The sequence below is a fragment of the Phocoena phocoena genome, chromosome 2, assembly GCF_963924675.1.
Source record: "Phocoena phocoena chromosome 2, mPhoPho1.1, whole genome shotgun sequence".
NCBI lineage: Eukaryota > Metazoa > Chordata > Mammalia > Artiodactyla > Phocoenidae > Phocoena > Phocoena phocoena.
Genome location: NC_089220.1, coordinates 173063175 through 173084169, shown reverse-complemented (window position 1 = coordinate 173084169; position 20995 = coordinate 173063175). Strand labels below are relative to the sequence as shown.

General features: G+C 38.0%; 1 protein-coding gene across 2 annotated transcripts in view; it reads right to left on the bottom strand.

The window, feature by feature from the left end:
• Positions 1-20995, bottom strand: part of STAM (signal transducing adaptor molecule) — a 66489-nt gene that overhangs the window by 38440 nt on the left and 7054 nt on the right. Inside the window, exon 2 of one of the 2 annotated variants that reach the window (XM_065871516.1) lies at positions 11936-12020. In XM_065871516.1, coding sequence (XP_065727588.1) covers positions 11936-12020 — 85 coding nt within the window. Of the gene's footprint in view, positions 1-11935; positions 12021-20995 lie in introns of those variants that run through there. The other variant, XM_065871517.1, reaches the window with a different exon arrangement.

Here is a 20995-nt window from a genome sequence, read left to right as displayed (position 1 = left end):
TATTTTAAAACATTTTGTAAGACTCATCCTCTCTCTGCCTTATCTTGAGATTGGAAAACAAAAAGATAGGAGAGGTCAAGGATACAGACAAGAACAAGGAAAGAACTCTCTCTCACCCTTCCCAGTTTTCCAACCCCAAAATAACTCTCTTAACTTACTATGTGATAAATGACCATACCACAAATCACACCACTGTAAAATGTAATGGAATTGTACTGTTTCCTGAGTTTCCAAAGTAAGGATAATAAGGCAAAAATGGCAGTTAATCAATTTTCTTTGATTAGGGAGTTACTGTTGCAGAACATATTCTGCCATCTCTCAAATATGCTCAATACAGGCAATTTCTCCTCAATTACTGAAGCAAAACTGTTATGTTGAGCACCAGGTGAAGAAGATGGCTTGTATATTCAGGGCCATGTTGTTTAAAACATGTATACTCTGAGCAAGAGTCATACTCAGTGCAGGGAGATATACACACTCTGTAAGAGAAAGGGGAACTGGAATTTAAGACAGCACGTAGAGCTCACTAAATGGACAGAAGAACAAGTTTTGAAGAAAAATAAAATTGAGGGGGCTGCAAAAGAATACAGTTAAATTCAGTAAATTAAACATGCATAGGATGTAGCTCAGATCTAGAGTTAAGAGGACCAAAGAAAACTAAAACTAATTTTGCATTCCTACAGTTCTCTTTTCAAAGAAAAATGAAATTTCAAATCTCTTTGAATAGCCCTGAGTACATTTCCAAAACTGTCACCACATTATTTACAAATGTCTATCTACTTGTAGGTATGTTGTTGTACAGTATGACAGATAAATAGCTCAGCATTCATCTCTAGTCACCAGTTAGTGAGATTACCTGAAAAGGTCTTTCTATTAATATATAAGGAGAAAGCCAAAAATATTCAAGATTTAGTTGAATAAAGGAGTCAAAATTTGTGAGATCTTATGCTTTGTATAAGTTTTTAAAAGTCTCTTATTTAAAAATATGTCTCATCTCTACATCTTAATTGAATAGTACTTTTGTATTATAAAGATAACAGGTTAAACTGTGATGAGATTTTATACGCTTGAGGAAATTATTACCATTGAAAAGGCAGTGAATTCAAATACTACTTATTGCACCTATTACTAAACCAATGATTTTAGATCAATCAACTTTTCAAAAAGAGGGTACCACCTCTTTATTATCCCCCTCACAGGGCCTGACAGAAGAACAATAGAACATTTTCTTTAAAGTATTGTAAATATAAAAGAAAAGCAATATAAAAAAAAAGTAACAGAAATAACAGTGTATAGCACAGTTCATGAATGTGCTCGCACGGTTAACCTCTCCTCACCTGTGAGGCAGGACTGAAAAGGTACAAAGATACTAACAGTATGTTTCTAAATAGGGGAAGAAAAATTCTTGCAGTGTAAGACTATCTGGCATACCACATCTCTAGTCCCCACCTAATCAATGTCAGTAGTAACCTCCTGTCATTGTGACAACCAAAACCATCCCTAAACCACCACTGGGCTGAGACCTACTGCTAGACAAAAGCAGCACTGTGATTCAGTAGAAAAAGATTTGAGGCTTGACAGACCTCATCTGTAAAAGGGGACTTTAATGCTTCCTGTTCAGTATGTTATTACATTACTCCCAGAATCATGCCAGGGACTTAGAGATGCTCAATGTTAGTTCTAGAAAGCACAAACATATTCTTCTATCAAGTTACTTTTACAACATTAGCTTTCAAAGCTATTTTAGAGTGATTTAAACTTTACATTTTCTTTTTACATGCTATAAAAAGTGCTTTACTACAACTCACAATTCAGGGATATATGTATAACTGTATTGTGGAGTGGGGAGGGGATATGTGTCTGCATAACTTTTATAGGTCTTAGTACCCAGCAGGCACACACTAAAAGATATGGGACCTCAAATCTTTGTTGAACAAAGTAAAAAAAAAATTTTAATTAACAGAGAATATAAACCCTCCTTGAACACTAAAGGGAGTCTAATATAGGGCGTGGCTTTCAAAAGCAAAAAGGCATTACATTAACTATAAAATAAACTTAATATTATAAAATGCGAAAGAAATCAGAACTGAAATGAATAACTGTATATTCAATGGCATATTCAAAGTGCATATTTGATTCATAATATAAATTACATAAAACACAGTCTACAGAGCACAAGGGGGAAAAGGGCAAAACACTGAATACAAATAACAAATTCTGATTCTGAGCTTGTTAAATAGGTATTTCTTATGAGACAGCTGATGGAACATGAATATAGTCTACAAATTATGTTATTTGGCTATTTAAAGAACAAGTTCACGTGCCCGAAGGACTTCATCAGAAAAGGAGGTAAACTTCTACATACTAAATATTGAGGGTTAATGGAAGTATAGATAACAGTCACTGAATACTTAAATTTAGTATGATATTTTGAGTTTCCCAGATCATATAAAACTGGAGTATATTTCAGTGAAACAGAACACAATGTAATATAACATATGGGAGAGAGAGGAATCACTAAAAACAATAAAATTGGTATGTCTTGACTCATAATTAAAAAAAATTTTTTTTAATAATTATTTATTTTTTGGCTGCATCGGGTCTCAGCTGTAGCACGAGGGATCTTTCACTGTGGCACGTGGGCTCTTCGTTGCAGTGCACAGGCTTCTGAAAAGGCTATACACACTATATGATCCTAATTCTATGACATTTTAGAAAAGGCGAAATTATAGAAATAGAAAAAAAAAAAAGAAATGAATGGTTGTCAGGGGTTCAGAGAGAGAAAGGAGAGGGATGAATTGGGGGAGTGCAGGACATTTTAAGGATGGTGAAACTACTCTGTGCGATACTGTAATAATGGATAAGTCATTATGGGCTGGTCAAAACCCATAAAACTGTATAATATAGAGTGAGTCAATGTAAACTATAGACTTTAGTTAATAATAATGTATCAATATTGGTCCATTACTTGTAGCATATACCACACTAATGCAAGATGTTAATAATAGGGGAAACTGCATATAAGGGTGGGAGTGGGTTATGGAATTCTTCGTACTATCTGCTCAATTTTTTTCTAAACCGAAAATTGTATTAAAAAAAAGTCTATTAATTATAAAACAAAAAATGAAACCATAAAGAAAACATGAGATAATTCTACTAAAACCCTGGAGAAGGCAAGTCTCGTATAACTCAAAATTCTAAACACCGTAAGACTGATAAAGTCAGCTATATAAAAATCAAAATTTTCTAAATGGAAAAAGCAACAAAACAAAGTCAAAAGAATAATGGAAGGAGTTCCCTGGCGGTCCAGTGGTTAGGACTTGGCGCTTTCACTGCCAGGGCCTGGATTCGATCCCTGGTCGGGAACTAAGATCCCACAAGCTGTGTGGCGCAGCCAAAACAACAAAAAACAATGGAAAAATATACGCAATTCATAAAACAGACAAGATATGTCCCTAACACATCAAGGACTCCTAGAAATGAGGAAAGGATAGATACAGACAGTTCACAGAAAAGGAAGCACAAACAGCTCTTAAATACAGAAAAAGATGTTCATCCCAGAAAACGGTAAGAATGTACCTTTGACTCTGGAAGACCACCCACCTCAAGCCTCTTCACCTTTATGGAAAGGGGTCAAAGGGAGCCCCGACCACTCCTTCCCAGGACTCCAAGGTTCCTTCTGCAGAAGTCAAGACCAAGTCTTGGGCACCCAACTTTCTCTACGATCCAATAATTGAGAACTTGAGAACATATGCCTGTTATTCTTGTTTAGACAAGTCCCTGCAAGAAGCTCCAGACTATCCTCTCCATCATTAAACAGCTCTGCATATCCATTATTCCCCAGCTTCTGCAATCTTTCCACTGGACCCTCTAGAAGTCACAGCCCATGATCAACAAAAGGCCTTACCGCTGGTCCTTTTGCTCTACAGAAAACTGGCTCTCCAAGGAAGATAACACTTCTCCTGCAGCCACCTCAAGTGGTAGCTTTCGGTCTTCCCACGGCTCTTGAAGGGTCCTCTTCGCTCCCTTTGCTACTTCAAAACCACTCTCCCTCCCTCTTTCCTAAAACAGCCCAGTTCAGATCTTCTCATTTAAAAAACCTCACTGCCCCCTCATCTTTCAATGATTTTAACTCCTGGCTCACTGCCACTCTCTCTAATGTTACTTCTGTCTTAACGGAAGTGATGCTTCCAACACCATTGGCTTTTTGACTCCACCCTTTTAATAACCGTCAAGGTCTACAAACTCCATTTCAAGGATTCCAACTATCATCTTCCATTTCTCTAACCCACTCACTCTCTTTATACCCACCTCTGTGCTTGCTCAGGGTGACTCACCTCTGCTCCAGCTAGCCCGTACCTTTCAAGTTCTTAGAAAGCGCCAAGTGTCCTCTACCCTGCAGCATTCACATGAAGGCTGTTCCCTCCGCCTGGGACCTCTGCTTGCAGCTCTTTGCTTCTTCTCAACTTTAAAATCATAGTGTAAATGTTATCCCTCACGCCTGTGCCTCCCTGAAAAACCTAAGTAGGTCTCCCTTTTATTCTCCACTGAAGCCCTCTGCTCACTATCTTCTTAGACCATTACCTGTTTATTTCTATCTTCCACTGGCAAACTGTTACCATAGCTGATGACAAAGGCTGTACCTGCTTTATTCACCACTCTAGACCCAAAGCATGATACCCCGCCAGTATTCACTGTTTGTCAAATAAAAGAAAAAACGACTGATACAAAAAGAATGAAATGAACTGAAGTAATTCTGTGACATTAAGAAAGTGAAAGAGAGCAGGAAATCAAGATCACGCTTTACAAAAAAGCCTTTAATTTTATTCCTGCTATAACTCTTCCCCTAGTTTAAATTACATTTTAAAAAATCCTAAATATGAATCAGATTGTCATTTGTTAACTAGAAAAAACTAGAGTACCTACAGCTGTTGTGATGATTAAATAAAATGTTTATACGGCACTTAAACAAGAGCCGGCAGATAATAAGCAGTCAGTAAATGCTGGCTATTATCCTTAACAGACACTGAAAAGACTTTCAAGCCTAAGGCCGGTAAATGGAGGTTATGATTATTACAAGACATATGTTGGAAGAAATCTGTTTCTAGAACTGATGCTGCCCTTCCAACCTGAAGAAGTCTAGGTCAGAGATTACTTTTCCCTTAAAAAATCAGTACATATTCTATCAACCTCCAGCTAAAGGTCAGAAGTAGTCAAAGCCCGGGTCCAGGACAAGACAACATAAAGCCAATGAAAAATATTTTTAACAAACTCTTTCCCAAAAGCTTATATTTATATTTTTCACAAAATATCAGTAATGACTATCATTTTCTCCTTCCAATTCTGTTCAAATAAATCAAAGACTTACTATCCAAATAGATCCCTTACCCAAGTAAAGAAAAAAGTTTATCACATTGTCCACTCTCAGTCAACTATATTTTTGTCTAAAGCTAAACAAAGACAGTTAAGACATAAAATAATAGCACAAATTAATCTGGATGTCAATTACAGAGTTTTAACTTTAACTTTTTATTGTGGATAATCAACACCCACCCTCACATCTATTTTTTTATATATGAAATTATAATCAAATCAATCAAAACTAATAGACAAAAGCTATTTATTATGGGAAGCTATGTATTATGTTAAAGAAAACTGCTACTATTATTCTGAAAGTTCTCTTGATTCTGAACAGAGACTTTTCAGTCCATCATATGACATCACTGGCTAAGTATTTTTCAGTACTTAGACATTGGAACTGCACACTAAAAATCACGTGAATATCTCTGGAAATCAGAAAAAAATTTTCAGAATTTTTAAGTCCAGCATATTCAAACATTTCAGGCTGACAGGATATATTAGGGAATTAAGTAATTACAAATGCAGAATAGTGTATAATATGCTTATTGTCTATTATGGCAGGGAAAAGATATTTGTATTTGTGTAAAGAAACACTGGAAAGGTACAAAAGAAACAAAAGTGGTTACCTATAGAGGATGGAGGAGGGAAACAGGAACAGAAGTTAGACTTGTCAATGTTCATCTTTTTAAACTGTTTTAAATTTTGAGCCATGTGAGTATCTATTTTTGAAACAAAAAAGTACATATTTCATAAGCATAAGTATTTCTTTAAATCAACAAACATAAATACACACGTATGTGTGGCTCAAACAGTACGTTTTTTTTAAAGAGGGTTTTGCGAAATACTGCTGGAACCATGTTTCTGGGTCACAGTTCTCTGACCAAATGAAATTTCACAATAATTGGCTCTTCATTTCCCCTTAAAAATTGAGACTATTTCCCAAACAACCATAACTCCAAAACAGATGACTCGAAATAAAGAAAGGAAGGGAGGGAGGAAGGGAGGGAGGGAGGGAGGGAGGGAGGAAGGAAGGAAGGAATTCTTTAAAAAGGGCCCAAAAGGATTTTTTTTTTTTTTTTTTTTTTTTCAGTACGCGGGCCTCTCACTGCTGCGGCCTCTCCCGTCGCGGAGCACAGGCTCCGGACGCACAGGCCCAGCGGCCATGGCTCACGGGCCCAGCCGCTCCGCGGCATGTGGGATCCTCCCGGACCGGGGCACGAACCCGTGTCCCCTGCATCGGCAGGCGGACTCTCAACCACTGCGCCACCAGGGAAGCCCCCAAAAGGATTTTTAACTATTATTTTCTTAGGGAAGAAAGACTTTAATATGAGTTACTTTATGCACTAAATAATTCTACAATATATTGCTGGTTACAAATCATTTTGTTTAAAAAAGAATCTTACTGAAGTAGAAATGCTTTTCTTAAAGTTCCCTCAACTGTCCCTAAATCTGTCCTCTTAAAGAGATCTGTACATTTTGTAAAATTACAGATTAATACCATATGGCAATGTTTTTTTTAAAAAAAAAAAAAACCTAGACTGTTGCCTAGTATACAAGTAACCTGATGAACTGCATTCCCGTCCATAACGTGCCTCTACTTCAACCTACCCTATCTACATTTGCCTCAGGAAAACTCATGTCCCCTTTTCCCTCTCACACCAATGACATGTCTGTCTTTTCTAAAGCACACCAGGTACCTAGAATACTTCACTGACAACCTACAATACTGGTTCAATATTCTCACGCTACCATCAGCAACCCATACTAAACATATGTATCTAGATTCCTAGACAACATAAACCAGATTTCCATGTTTTCCATATAACTAATTATGAAATGATTTTAAAAATTAAAACCAAACAGTAAGTGATTACCAGGTTCTGGGGAAGGGGGAAGTGGTAAGTTGTTTAACAGGCAGAGCTCACTTGGGGATATGATGAAAAGATCTGGAGATGGACAGTGGTGATGATCCCACAACAATGTGAATGTGCTGAATGCCACAAACTTGGGTCAAAGAAAATGTTTTCATGTATAATAATGCACTTGCCTTTATAATAATGCAGTCATAAAATATTTTTATTACTTTTTTATGGAGAAAGGGAACCAGGAAGACAAAAGTGCTGACGGCCCATGAAAGTCAAAATGTGGCCCTGATGCTTATTTCCTACTATGAAATCATCAAGGTACAGCAAGAAAGTGAAAATAATGAAAATACAACTGGATATGAATCTAAAACATTATTTTTAAAGAGAAATCACACACATAAGCAAATTTTGTGGGTTTGATTTTTTTTTAAACCCTAGTAATATTAGAATGGCATCTCAATTATTACACAATCCTTTTCAAACAATTCTTTATTAATAAGAGCTATAAAGAGATATCACATTTCCATAAACAAACAAATAAATCCTTGGAAATTAACTTAATGAGAATTTAAAGAGAGCAAGTATTAAGGAAGAAAAAATAAGTGAAAAAGAAAAAAGGAAAAGAAGAGAAGAGGAAAGGAAAAAATATTGATTAAAAACAAACAGAGGGCTTCCCCGGTGGCTCAGGGGTTGGAAGTCCGCCTGCCGATGCAGGGGATGCGGGTTCGTGCCCCGGTCTGGGAGGATCCCACATGCCGTGGAGCGGCTGGGCCCGTGAGCCATGGCCGCTGAGCCTGCGCGCCCGGAGCCTGTGCTCTATGGCGGGAGAGGCCACAGCAGTGAGGGGCCTGCATACCGCAAAAAGAAAAACCAGAACTACCTCTCATTATTTAAATTAGCAAAGCTGAAAACACTTCCTAAGTAAATTCATAGATTTAGCATAATGTCAATTTAAATCTCCAAAGTATAATGAAATACTAAGGAAAAATACTGAGAGAGAATATGTTGTCTAAAGTAAATTTGAAAAAATTAAAGAATGAGGATGTATCTAAACCTACTGATACTAGATAACAACTAAAAGCAAATAGGAAACAACTACTTAAAGCTATAAATTAGTACATTTTAAGTACACAAGGACAACATGGATGGAACCTTGAAGGCATTATGCTAAGTGAAATCAGTCAGACAGAGAAAGACAAATACTATATGATCTCACTTATATATGGAATCTAATAAAATCAAACTCACAGAAACAGAGAACAGACTGGCGGTTGTCAGCCGGGCAGAGGGGTGGGCAAAATGAATGAAATGGGTCAAAAGGTACAAACTTCCAGTTGTACGTAAGTTCTGAGGCTGTAATGTACAGCATGGAGAGTACACTTACAATACTTTGCTGCGCCTGTGAAAGCTGCTGAGAGAGTAGATCTGAACAGTTCTCATCACAGGAAAAGACAGGAAAAATAACAGATTATCATTTCTAGTATAATAACGTTAACATGAAGAAAAACAAATTGATCTCTTTAAATCTCCATGACACATCATACAGGATTTTTAGGTGGGTTACAACTTTATTTTTTAACTAGAAAAATACGGAATATTTCTAGTAATGAAAGGGAGTTTGTCCTTTCATTTCAAGCGATTAATCAAATTATTATAAAAAGTATCTACAAAATGAAGACTACCAAACTAAAGATAAAAAGAAAACTGATGGAGTGAAAAGAGAGAGGAGGGACTTTGCAACTGGAATGCTAGATAAAAGTTTTATCTCCAAAATACACAGGGATGGAGCTAGGTCGATACCTAGTCCTCAACAGACAAACTGTCACAAAATATCATTTTAATCAAAAAGAGGCAGGTTTGACATAAATACACTACTATGTATAAAACTGATAGCTAGTGGGAACCTGCAGTATAGCACAGGAAGCTCAGGTCGGTGCTTTGTGATGACCTAGATGGGCAGGATGGGAGGGGATATATGTATACATATAGCTGATTCAGTTCGTTGTACAGCAGAAACTAACACAACATTGTAAAGCCATTAAAAAAAAAAACAAAGAGGCAGAGGTGTACCCACTTAACCATGTACCAGATACTATTATAAACACTTTATATATATCAACTAATCTAACACTCACAACAAGCCCCCTATAAAAAGATACTATTTTTATTCTCTTGTAGCAAACTAGAAAAGAAAGTTACTATTTACCCACCAGTGACACAGCTAAGCAGTCAGAGCCAGGATCTGAACCCAGGCAGTCTCACTCCAGAGGCCATGCTCTCAGCCGCTAAGCTATTTGCTTTCCTCCTCACAACAAAAATTCATAGACCTTTCATCCTACAAATCTAAGTCTACTAGATGTATATAAATTACTATTATACAAGGCAAAACACAAATAAGATTGGTTTTGATAGAGTGTTTTGAGGATTCAAGTTTTCGATAATGATTTTCAGTACTAAGGATAAGGAAGGCCTTTGTGGAAGAAATAATATCCATAGTGGGTCTGGAAGGATATGAGACACAGAGATAGGAGATGGGAGAAGAGAATATTCGACACTGAAGGAACACAATGACCGAAAGCATTACAATAAAGCAGAAAAGCACTGGCAGCTCAAATATTTGAGTTGAAAAGATCAGTAACTACAAAAGAAGTAAATGAAAAATAAATGATTCAGAGGCCTAAGGAGGTTACTAGACTTAACTCAGTATGGAAGACAGGGGAGTAACATGGTCAGAGTTGTCATCTGGCCACCGGCTATAAGAACTGGATAGAAAAGAGATGGAAACAGAAGGAAATGCCAGAAGGTTAATTCACTAGGCTAGGCGTGGTTAAGGATGGCTCAAGTAAAGTGGGGCCAATAGACGTACAGAAGAAGGAACAGACACATAACACACAGTAACTACTCAAACATCAACTAAATTAAGTAACTAACCAGGCCGGAAAGGATGCAAAGACAACAAAGGGGATGGTCGAGGCCATAATCTTCGGAACCTGCCAGAGGGAGCACATTACGTACTAAAAAGGGCTTGAGTGACGGGGTGGAAAGGACTTAAACTGCCCCACCTGGTTTGACCAATGTTCAAGGACTTAACTAAGGAGACTCTATGACATCAATATCGTGAGAGATATTATGGAGGCGTGCTGACAGAATTTAGTAAAAAGCTAAATGCAGAGGAGAGTCTGAGGCTTTAGGTGTGAATGAAAGAATAACCTTGTCATTAACAGAGACAGGGGACAAAGGAGGGAATGTAGGTTTAAAGCAAAAGGAGACATGAGCTCAGGATTCTAGATGTGAGGCCGCGGCTTATGTAGTGTGATGTTCAGAAATTATGCTGCATCCGCAATATTAGTGCTTGAGTTAGGGATTCAGAGCTAGAACTACAGATGTCACATAAAGAAATGTGAAAGCTGGGAGATTTCAAAAGAAAAAGTATCGGGTAAAAAAATGGATCAAAGAAAGTTTAAGGAACTATCTCTATTTAGAAGGGAAGGAAGAAGAGCCAGAGAAGGCACCATCAGAGTTAAAATTACCACCAGAAGAATCAAGCAGAATCTAGCAGTGCTCCCAAACATTCTCCACATGAAAGTACGTAAATAAAACAATATTTGTGTGGCACAAAGGGGTAAATGTGGCTACTAATAACTGGACGTTATTAGCCCAGGAATGAAGGAAACCATTACTCTGTACATCAGTAAATCCCTTTGCGGCACTGATGAGAAAGCCCTGTAGTACCAAAAAGTCTGTATGCCAGAAAGTTTACAATTCTATTTCCCTAAAACTGTCTCTCTTTCACAGTCACTGATTAGTTGGGTCGAATGGGCACATGTGACAGAGAAGAAAAGAACACAGAAATAACCAAAAAACTTGGTAATTGAGAAATCACTGATGACTTTAAAAATCAGCGGGAATGAAAACAGCCTAAATATCCATCAACAGATGAATGGATAGAGAAGATTTGGGGAATACACACACACACACACACACACACACACACACACACAATGGAACACCACTCAGCCATAAAAAAGAATGAAATAACACCATTTGCGGCAACATGGATGGACCTAGAGATTATCATACTAAGCGAAGTCAGAAAGAGAAAGACAAATATCATACAATATCACTTGTATGTGGAATCTAAAATACAACACTAATTAACATATCTATGAAACAGAAACAGACTTATAGACATAGAGCACAGACTTGAGGTTGCCAAGGGTGGGGGGGGAGGGAAGGACTAGGAGTTAGGGATGAGCAGATGTAAACTATTACATAGAGAATGGATAAGCAACAAGGTCCTCCTGTAGAACACAGGGAACTATAGTCAATACCCTGTGATAAACCACAATGGCAAAGAATATATGTATAACTGAATCACTTTGCTGTATAGCAAGAATTAACACAACACTGTAAATCAACTATACTTCAATAAAATTTTTTTTAAAAATCAGTGGGAAAAGTTAGATTTCAGAAGGCAATTATGGACAAGGGAGAATAATTAAAGTATCAACATTGTTACCAGTCATGTTGTCACTCCTGGTTACAGGGAGTAACCTAAATGGGATGATTCCTCAAATCTCACTAGCAAAAACATTCTCTTTTTAAACTAAATTGTGATTGTAGTATGCTTTACCTTTTAACTCTTGTTTCATTCATGTTAATAAACAGGAAGAATAAATAAAAATCCTTTGAAACTTTGCAACACTTACCCAGTGCGAGACTGACCGACTTTATCACAAATATCCAAAATGAGGCCCCAATCCTCAGCAGTATTCATCTCACTGGTTGCTTTCTCTGTATATTATAAAAAGAAATCGCAGACACATTATTTTTTAAAATCTTTAAGAGGTAAATAATCGCATTCAAATTACCAAATTGTAGTATAATCAAATATCAACAAATCACAATAGTTGTCAACACCTGGTTAATGAAATATTTAAGTCCATCTTTAAAAGGAGGTAGGGCACCTTTATTACCTATCATAATTATTTTCCCCATTTATACTTCATTTGTTTGTTACTTAATATCAAAAAAAAATAGGCCACTGATTTTTTGTTATAAAAATACACCCGCAGGCGCACACACACACGCGTGCGCACAAATCTATCCCTTTCTGCACACAGAAAGACTAAAATAAGGAATACTTTCATTCAAATAATTCTTAGCTTTACTCGCCAGCAAAAGAGCATGACTAGGCACAGATCTCTATCAAAATGTTTCAGGTAATTAAATTAATTAACTATCTAGTTTTGCTGATTCTGTTGTTGTGGGGGGGGGGTGGGGGCAGTGCTGAGCAAAAGAAAACCAAGCTTCAACTGAATATTTTCCCTTAAATAAAAAATTGACAAGTTGAAAACAACAACAGAGGTATGGCAGATTGAACCAAATCACCTAATTTAGATCCCTTTCTTAATTACAATAAAGGGACTTTTTTCTTCTTTAACACAAACACACAAGGATAAGGAAAACATGAGAAGCAATAACAGCAACAATATCTCAAAAGCTATAGGACAACATTGATACATGGTAAACTATTTAGAAGACCCAAGAAAGGTGAATCCTGTATTGGCAGTAAGAAAAAAAAGCTTAAGAACCAGCTCGGTGCTTTGGGACAACCTAGAGGGGTGGGATAGGGAGGGTGGGAGGGAGGCTCAAGATGGAGGGGATATGGGGATATATGTATGTATATGGCTGATTCACTCTAACACAGTATTGTAAAGCAATTATACTCCAGTAAAGATCTATTAAATAAATAAATATTAAAAAATAAAAAAAGAACCAGTCTGTTGAATCCTCAGAAAATTCAAGTACTCAGAGCAGAAAGAATGTCTGCAATTGAGAATGAAGAAGAAAAAGAGGACCTCCAAGTTAGCAAAATCAGTTAATGCTGTTTGAAATGTAGGTAGTCCCTACTTTGCTTCCTTACAGGCTCTAGCAATCACCTCTCCCCCTCGGAGCAAATGAGCGATGGTTTACTTTCTGCAGGTAAAGCAAATTTCTTTTCTAGACAAGGAGATACCAGGTATAGTTGAGACTTAGGCACCAAAAATAAGCAATTACTTCCGTTTTCCAGTCCAGCATGTAAGGAACTTGGAAGTATTCACTTCATCCTAACAAGTAAAACAGTAAACAAAGTGAAGAGTCAACAACTCTTCTTAGATGCCTCAGAAGTGAGGTCACAGGGCAAACTGCTGCCCCCAAAATGAGACAAATAGATAGGTGGATACACAGAATCACAACTTAACAGAGCAGAAGCCCCTGAGCAGAAACATCTCCAGGAACCAGTACCAGGGCACAAAAATCTAAACTGAAACTGACAAACTGCCCGAGGAGAAGTGTGCACAAGTCGGAGACTTAAAACTCCAGAGAAGCCTAGGCTTAGGGGAGCCCCCACACTTTTGTGAGCTTTTTTTTAAAATAAAGTTATTTGTTTTATTCATTTATTTTTGGCTGCATTGGGTCTTCGTTGCTGCGCGCGGGCTTTCTCTAGTTGCCACGAGCAGGGGCTACTCTTCGTTGCTGTGTATGGGCTTCTCATTGTGGTGGCCTCTCTTGTTGCAGAGGAAGGCCTCTAGGCGTGCAGGCTTCAGTAGTTGTGGCACACAGGCTCAGTAGTTGTGGCTCACGGGCTCTAGAGCGCAGGCTCAGTAGTTCTGGTGCACGGGCTTAGGTGCTCCACAGCACGTGGGATCTTCCCGGTCCAGGGCTCAAACCCATGTCCCCCATACCGGCAGGCAGATTCTTAACCACTGCACTACCAGGGAAGCCCTTTTGTGAGTTCTACTTCCATGGGTTCTCCCAAGTTCTCAAGGTGAATATCACAGAAAATTTCTCCTATTTTTTCCAGCAGGGGGAGAGAAACTGATAATTTTGAAATACACCAGAGTATTCTCTTCTTAACAAGGCCTACTCTCAAGAGAAATAATTTTACCAGCCCCTAACTAACTAGAGTTTTATCAGAGATTAACCCACCTGGGGGAAGGGAAATCCCAATGCTAGCCTGCTCTAGCCTTCTACGTGGGAAAGGGGGAATATCCAACTCCAGCCCACTGTAGCCATCCCGTCCCAACTTAAGGGAGAGCAGCACATGAAAATTCACTCCCCGGGGCAGAGGCTCACTGAGCCCTAATCAGAGGACTATCAGTACCTGATCCTCACACCACTAAAGGCTGGTGTCCCTTCATCTAGTACATCATCTCCAGCTTCCAGCAAGCCACATTCTATAATGCAAAGACCACTGTTGGAAGAGACCAGACTAGCATCAGAACCAGACTCAGACATGACAAGGATGTTGGAATTATCAGACCAGAAATTTTAAAGACTATGATTAATATGCTAATAAGAGCTCTAATGGAAAAAGGAGGTAACATGCAAGAACAGATGGACAATGTAAGCAGCGATATGGAAATTCTAAAAAAGAATCAAAAAGAAATACTGGAGATCAAAAATAGTATAACAGAAACAAATGTCTTTGATGGGCTCATCAGCAGTCTGGACACGACTGAGGCAAGACTCTCTGAGCCAGAGGATATGTCAATAGAAATTTCCAAAACTGAAAAGCAAAGAGAAAAAATGACTGGCGGGGGGAAAAAGACTGGAACAGATTATCCAAGAATGTGGGAAACTATAAAAGCTGTAACAAAGGCATAATTGGAATACCAGAGAAGAAGGAGAAAAAGAAATGGAAGAAATATTTGAAGCAAGTATGACTCAGAATTTCCCCAAATTAATGTCAGACACCAAACCACAGGTCCAGGAAGCTCCAGGAACACCAAGCACAATACCTGTCAAACAAACCAACCTCTACACCTAGGCATATCACATTCAAACTGCAGAAAATCAAAGATAAAGAAAAAATTAAGAAGAAGTCAGCAGAAAAAAACACCTTTCCTATTCAGAAGTAAACATAATGGTTACACCTGACATCTCAGAAACCATGCAAACAAGGAGAGAATGGAATCAAACAGTGTGGAGAGAAAATAACCACCAACCTAGGATTATACACCCTGTGAAATTATTCACAAGGAAAGGAGAAATAAAGACTTTTTCATACTAAGAAACATTGAGGGAACCCGTTGATAGCAGACTGGCTTTGCAAGAAATGTTTTAAAAAGTTCTCCAAGGAGAGGATATAGGAGACATGTATACACGTGTGTGTGTACGTATTTGTGTGTGTGTGTGTGTGCAGGCGTGTGTATAAGTGAAATGAATCACAGCAAGGACACCAGGAACAAAAGAGAGAAATTAGGAATAGTTTGCTACTAGAAGGTGAGTTGTACTACCAGTGAAGTGGTAAAATGTTATTTGAAAGTGGATTTGGACTAGTTGTAAATGTATATTGTAAATTCTGAAAGTAGAAAAAAAAAGGATAACTGATATGCTAAAAAAAGAGAGAAAATGGAATCATATAAAATGCTCAGTTAAAACCACAAAAGGCAGGGGGGAAAGTGTAAGAAACAGGAACAAAGAACAAGGGCTACAACTAGAAAATTGTAACAGATATGGTAGATATTAATTCAACAATATCAATAATCATTTTAAATGTTAATGGTCTAAATACAAACAGAGATTGTCAGAGTGATCAAAAGATGAAATCCAATTATATGTCATCTACAAGAACCCACTTTAAATATAAAGATACATATAGATTAAAAATAAAGGGATGGAGAAAGATATACCATGCTAACACTAATCACAAGGAAGTGGGAGTAGCTGTATTTCTGACAGAGCCAACGCTGGAGCAAGGAAAATTATCAGGGACAGAGGCATTACATAATAGTAAAGGGGTCAATTCTCAGAGAAGGCAACAATCCTTAACATGCATGTGCCTAACTACAGACTGTCAAAATAACTGAAATAAAAAGTAATGGCACTGCAAAGAGAAACAGATGACGCCACTATTATAGCTGGAGACTTCAACACCTCTCTGTCAGAAATGGACACTTCCAGTAGACAGAAAATCAGTTTAAGGACATAGTTGAACTCAACACCACCATCAATCAACTGGATATAATTAACATCTGTAGACTATTTCGTCCAACAACAGCAGAATACATTCTGCTAAAGCTCACCTGGAACGTAACAAAACAGACCATATTCTGGGCCATAAAACACACCATAACAAATTTTAAAAACTAGAAATCATACAATGTCTGCTAACAGGCTACAATGGAATTAAACTAGAAATCATTAACAAAAAGAGCTGGGAAATCCCCAAATATGTGAAGATTAAATAACACACACTTGTAAATAATACACAGGTCAAAAACCGGAGAAATATTAAAATATTATGAATTAAACAAAAATGAAAGTACAACCTATCAAAATTTGTGGGAGGCATTTGATATCAATGCTTAGTGGGAAATCTGAATTTATACATCAGAAAAGAGAATCTAAAATCTCTAACATAAACTTCCCCCTTAGGAAACTAGAAGAGGAAATTAAATCCAAAGTAAGCAAAAGGAAAAAATTTAGAGCAGAAATCAGTGAAATTGAAAACAGAAAAGAGAGAAAAATCAGTGCAATCAAAAATTGGTTGTTTGGAAAGATCAATGAAATTGATAGACAGGGTAACCAAAAAAAGAATGAGAGAGAAAACACAAATTATTAACATCAGAAATGAAAGCGGGGACCTCACTACAGATTTCATGGACATAAAAAGGATATTAAATGAATACTACTATGGGTGAAGAGCACTGAGAGAATCATGGGAGCCTCCAATCTACAGCCAGTCAGTCAGAAGCACAGGTAACCTCCTGGACTGGCACCTGAAGTGGGGAGTGAAGGCAGTCTTGTACAACTGAGCCCTTAACCTGTGGAATCTGATATTCTCCCTAGGTAGATAGATAGTGTCAGAATTGAGCTAAATATGTGGGATATCCAGTCAGTGTTCACTGAAAACTGAAACACTTCTTGGTGGTGTTGAATAAAAGCACGTAGTAATTCACAACAACTCTATGCCCACAAATTTGATAACCTAGAAAAAATGGGCTAAGTCCTCAAAAAACACATCTGCCAACACAAATAAGAAAAGACGGACAATCCGTATAGGCCTATATCCACTAAAGAAACTGAACGAGTAATCAGTAACCTTCCAAAATAGAAAGCACCAGGCATAGATAGGTTAATGGTGCATTCTACCAAACATTTAAGGAAGAAATTATACCAATTCTCTATGATCTCATCTAGAAGATAGAAGCAGAAGAAATACTTCGTAACTCATTCTATGAGGACAGTATTACCCTAGTACTAAAACCAAAGACATTAGTGGAAAAGAAAGCTACAGTCCAATATCTCTCAAGAAAATATCAATAGATGCAAAAATCCTCAACAAAATATTAGCAAATCCAATGCAGAAGAAAGCAACTTAGAACAAACAAGACCCTATGTAAGAGGAAAAAAAACTTCAAAAAGAAGTAACTGTTATCTTCTGAAACAAAAACTACACCAAAGCAGAAAGCAACCTGTCTTGACTGGAGCACTGTAATGTCAAGAACAGATACGTTAGAAGAGAGCACCTCCAAGATCTTCACTAATACTTACAGGTTTTTTAACCTGAGATGGTTTGGGGGTAGAAAGCCTGATCCATACCAAGATTCTTACCTATAGTGATAGGTCTTGGTGATGAGATAACGAAATTCCTGATCCCCTATTCCCCTCAATGCCCTGCTACCTCATTCAACAGGCAACATTTACTTCCCCATTTTGACTTATTACTGAGAGCTGGAGGTCAGTCCTAGCCAGTTTAAAAGCAGAAAATACAAACAGCCAACTCTGTCCAAATTCTTTGTAGGTTTGCAATACCTGAGCCATATCATGGTCCCAAAGGCTATAGCAACACCTACCCATTAGTCACTGCCATGGAGAACTATCCATAGAATAAATAATAAGGCGGCAGTGGGTGATAACCAATGGGTAGTGGCAGATAGGGTACCTATGTACAATTACCCTACCATTTTCTAAAAGCAGATTATTCACACAAATTAATTCCTGTTAAGAATTAACACAAATGTCCAAAACATCTGAGATCATGGTAAGGTGACTTATTTGCAGGAAATTACAAAAGCTGGACAGATATTCAACAAAATGGAATAAGTTTCTAGTCTAGGCCAGACCCTATCTGAAGTAGCTCAGACTCTAAAAATGGAAAATGAAACCAACAGATAGAGACCTGAATATATACAGAAAAAATATCACACAAAAAAAATACAAAGCCTAAAGCAAACTGAAAAAATGGTAAACACCTGGGAGGAGAGAGAATGAGTATCAGGAAAGGATTCTTAATATATTTAGAAACTAAGACAGAGGAGGACAGGATTAATAATAAACTCTTATTTCTATTTAAGTGAATACAATAAAGTTATGAAAACAGAAGAGGAATATAAAGAAGAATGTAGGCTGGCTGAAACAGAGACTACTTTGTGAAAGGCAGGAAGCACTCTAAGACCCAAAATACAAAATGAGGCATCTGTATTAATTCAAGAAACACCAGAAAGCCTAGAAAATCTTGAACAAGGAAACAATCTGATCAGAGCTGGACTTTTAAGAAAAAAATGAATCTGTTGCCAAGAAGGAAGAGGGAAAAGAAAATATAATGAGAAACTTAACATTACTCTGGAAACTAAATGGGTTACTTTGAAAGCAAATGTTTAAAAGCTGTTTAATTTGTTCTTGCTGGCAGGTATGCCAAGAGGATAACTGAGTCAAACTGACCTGTTCAAGCTTCCATAATTGTAAATCCCTTGAAAATAACAATTTCTATTTTGGGTAATTCTTTCAATGTTCATGCTTTCAGCCTAAATGCTCAATAAATAAGAAATCTAATCACGTAACTGCAATATGAATCCATAAACGTCATAGAAACATGGACCTTTAATAGCATCTACTTCAATGGTTTTCAAATTTTACTTTTCAATGCAGAAACCCTCTACAATGTAATTCTGATGCTGACTACACAAAGTTAGCACACACTTCACAGGTTGAGGGCACAGAACTCCCCAAGTCTCCCCTCACTTCAGACACAGAAACAAGCTCCAGGGTTTCCAGCCACATGCACTTCTGACCAACTGGCTACAAATTCAGGGGTTTCCACTATCCCCTCAGGTTCGATAATTCACAGAACTCAGAAAAGCACTTATAATTACAGTTTTATTATAAAAGATACAAATGACAACCAGCCAATGAAGAGAGACACACGGGACTAGGTCTGGGAGGATCTCAAATGCAAAGCTTCTGTGCCCTCAGGACTCACCATCCTCCTGGCACATCAGTGTGTATCACCAACCAGGAAGCTCAACAGAGGTTCAGTGTCCAGAGTTTTTATTGGGGTTTCATTATGAAGGTATAGTTTATTGAATGACTGGCCACCTCCTAGAACTCAATCTCCAGGCCTCCTCCCCCTTTCTGGAGGTCTAGCTGATATCGTGTGACTCAAAGACCCAGCCATCTTTATCAAAAGGTTAGTCTTTTTGGAGCCACCAGCCCCCATGCTGAGTCATCTCTGTAGCATAAACCAAGGTATTGTCCCAGGAACCCACCATGAGTTAGAAAGACGCTCCTATCACTCAGGAAATTCCAACGATTTACAGGTTCCCTTCCAGAAAACAGGGACAAAGATTAGTAAAATTCTTTATTATTCAACAATCTCTTTTATATAAAATATTTGTCTTAAAGGAAACCAATATGTGAAGTAAATTCAAGTGGAATTGCTCTAATTGAGGAATCCCAGAGCCCTACCCCATAAACTCCCAATACCTCTGAAGCCCAAGAAGACTGAGTGAGTCATCCTGAACAATATCCTCCAGTCTAACACTTACAGTCCACAGATTCAGCGTCCACAGGTCAAAAATAGTCAGAAAAAAAATTCCAAAAAGTTCCAAAAAGCAAAACTTGAATTTGCTGTGTGTGGGCAACTATTCACATAGCATTTACATTGTATTTACAATTATTTATATAACATTTACATTTTATTAGGGGTTACAAGTATTCTAGAGATGATTTAAAGTATATGGGAGGGGTGGGGACTTCCCTGGTGGCGCAGTGGTTAAGAAGAATCCACCTGCCAATGCAGGGGACATGGGTTCGAGCCCTGGTCCAGGAAGATCCCACGTCGCGGAGCAAATAAGCCCGTGCACCACAACTACTGAGCCTGCGCTCGAGAGCCCGTGAGCCACAACTACTGAGCCCGCGAGCCACAACTACTGAAGCCTGCATGCCTAGAGCTCGTGCTCCACAACAAGAGAAGCCACCACTATGAGCAGCCCGCGCACCGCAATGAAGAGTAGCCCCCGCTCACCACAACTACAGAAAGCCCACATGCAGCAACGAAGACACAACGCAGCCAAAAATTAAAAATTAAAAAAAATTAAAAAGTATATGAGAGGGGAATTCCCTGGCAGCCCAGCGGTTAGGACTCCGTGCTTCTGCTGCAGGGGCTGCAAGTTTGATCCCTGGTCAGGGAACTAAGATCCCACATGCTGCGACACAGCCTAAATAAATAAACAAATAAAATAAAGTTTAAAAAAATAAAAGTACATTTGAGGAGGTACATAGGTTATATGAAAACATTATGCCATTTTATATAAGGGACTTGAACATCTGCAGTTTTGGTGTCCACGGGAGTCCTGCAAATATTGAGGGATGACTGTACTTCATCTTAGAAAAAGGAAAGCAAGTTATCACTTTGATCTGGTAGTGCGCTTAATTCATCATCCTCACTACTGGCAGCCAAGCAGATTTTTTAAAAGCTTAGTGCATTCTTTAAAAAGAAC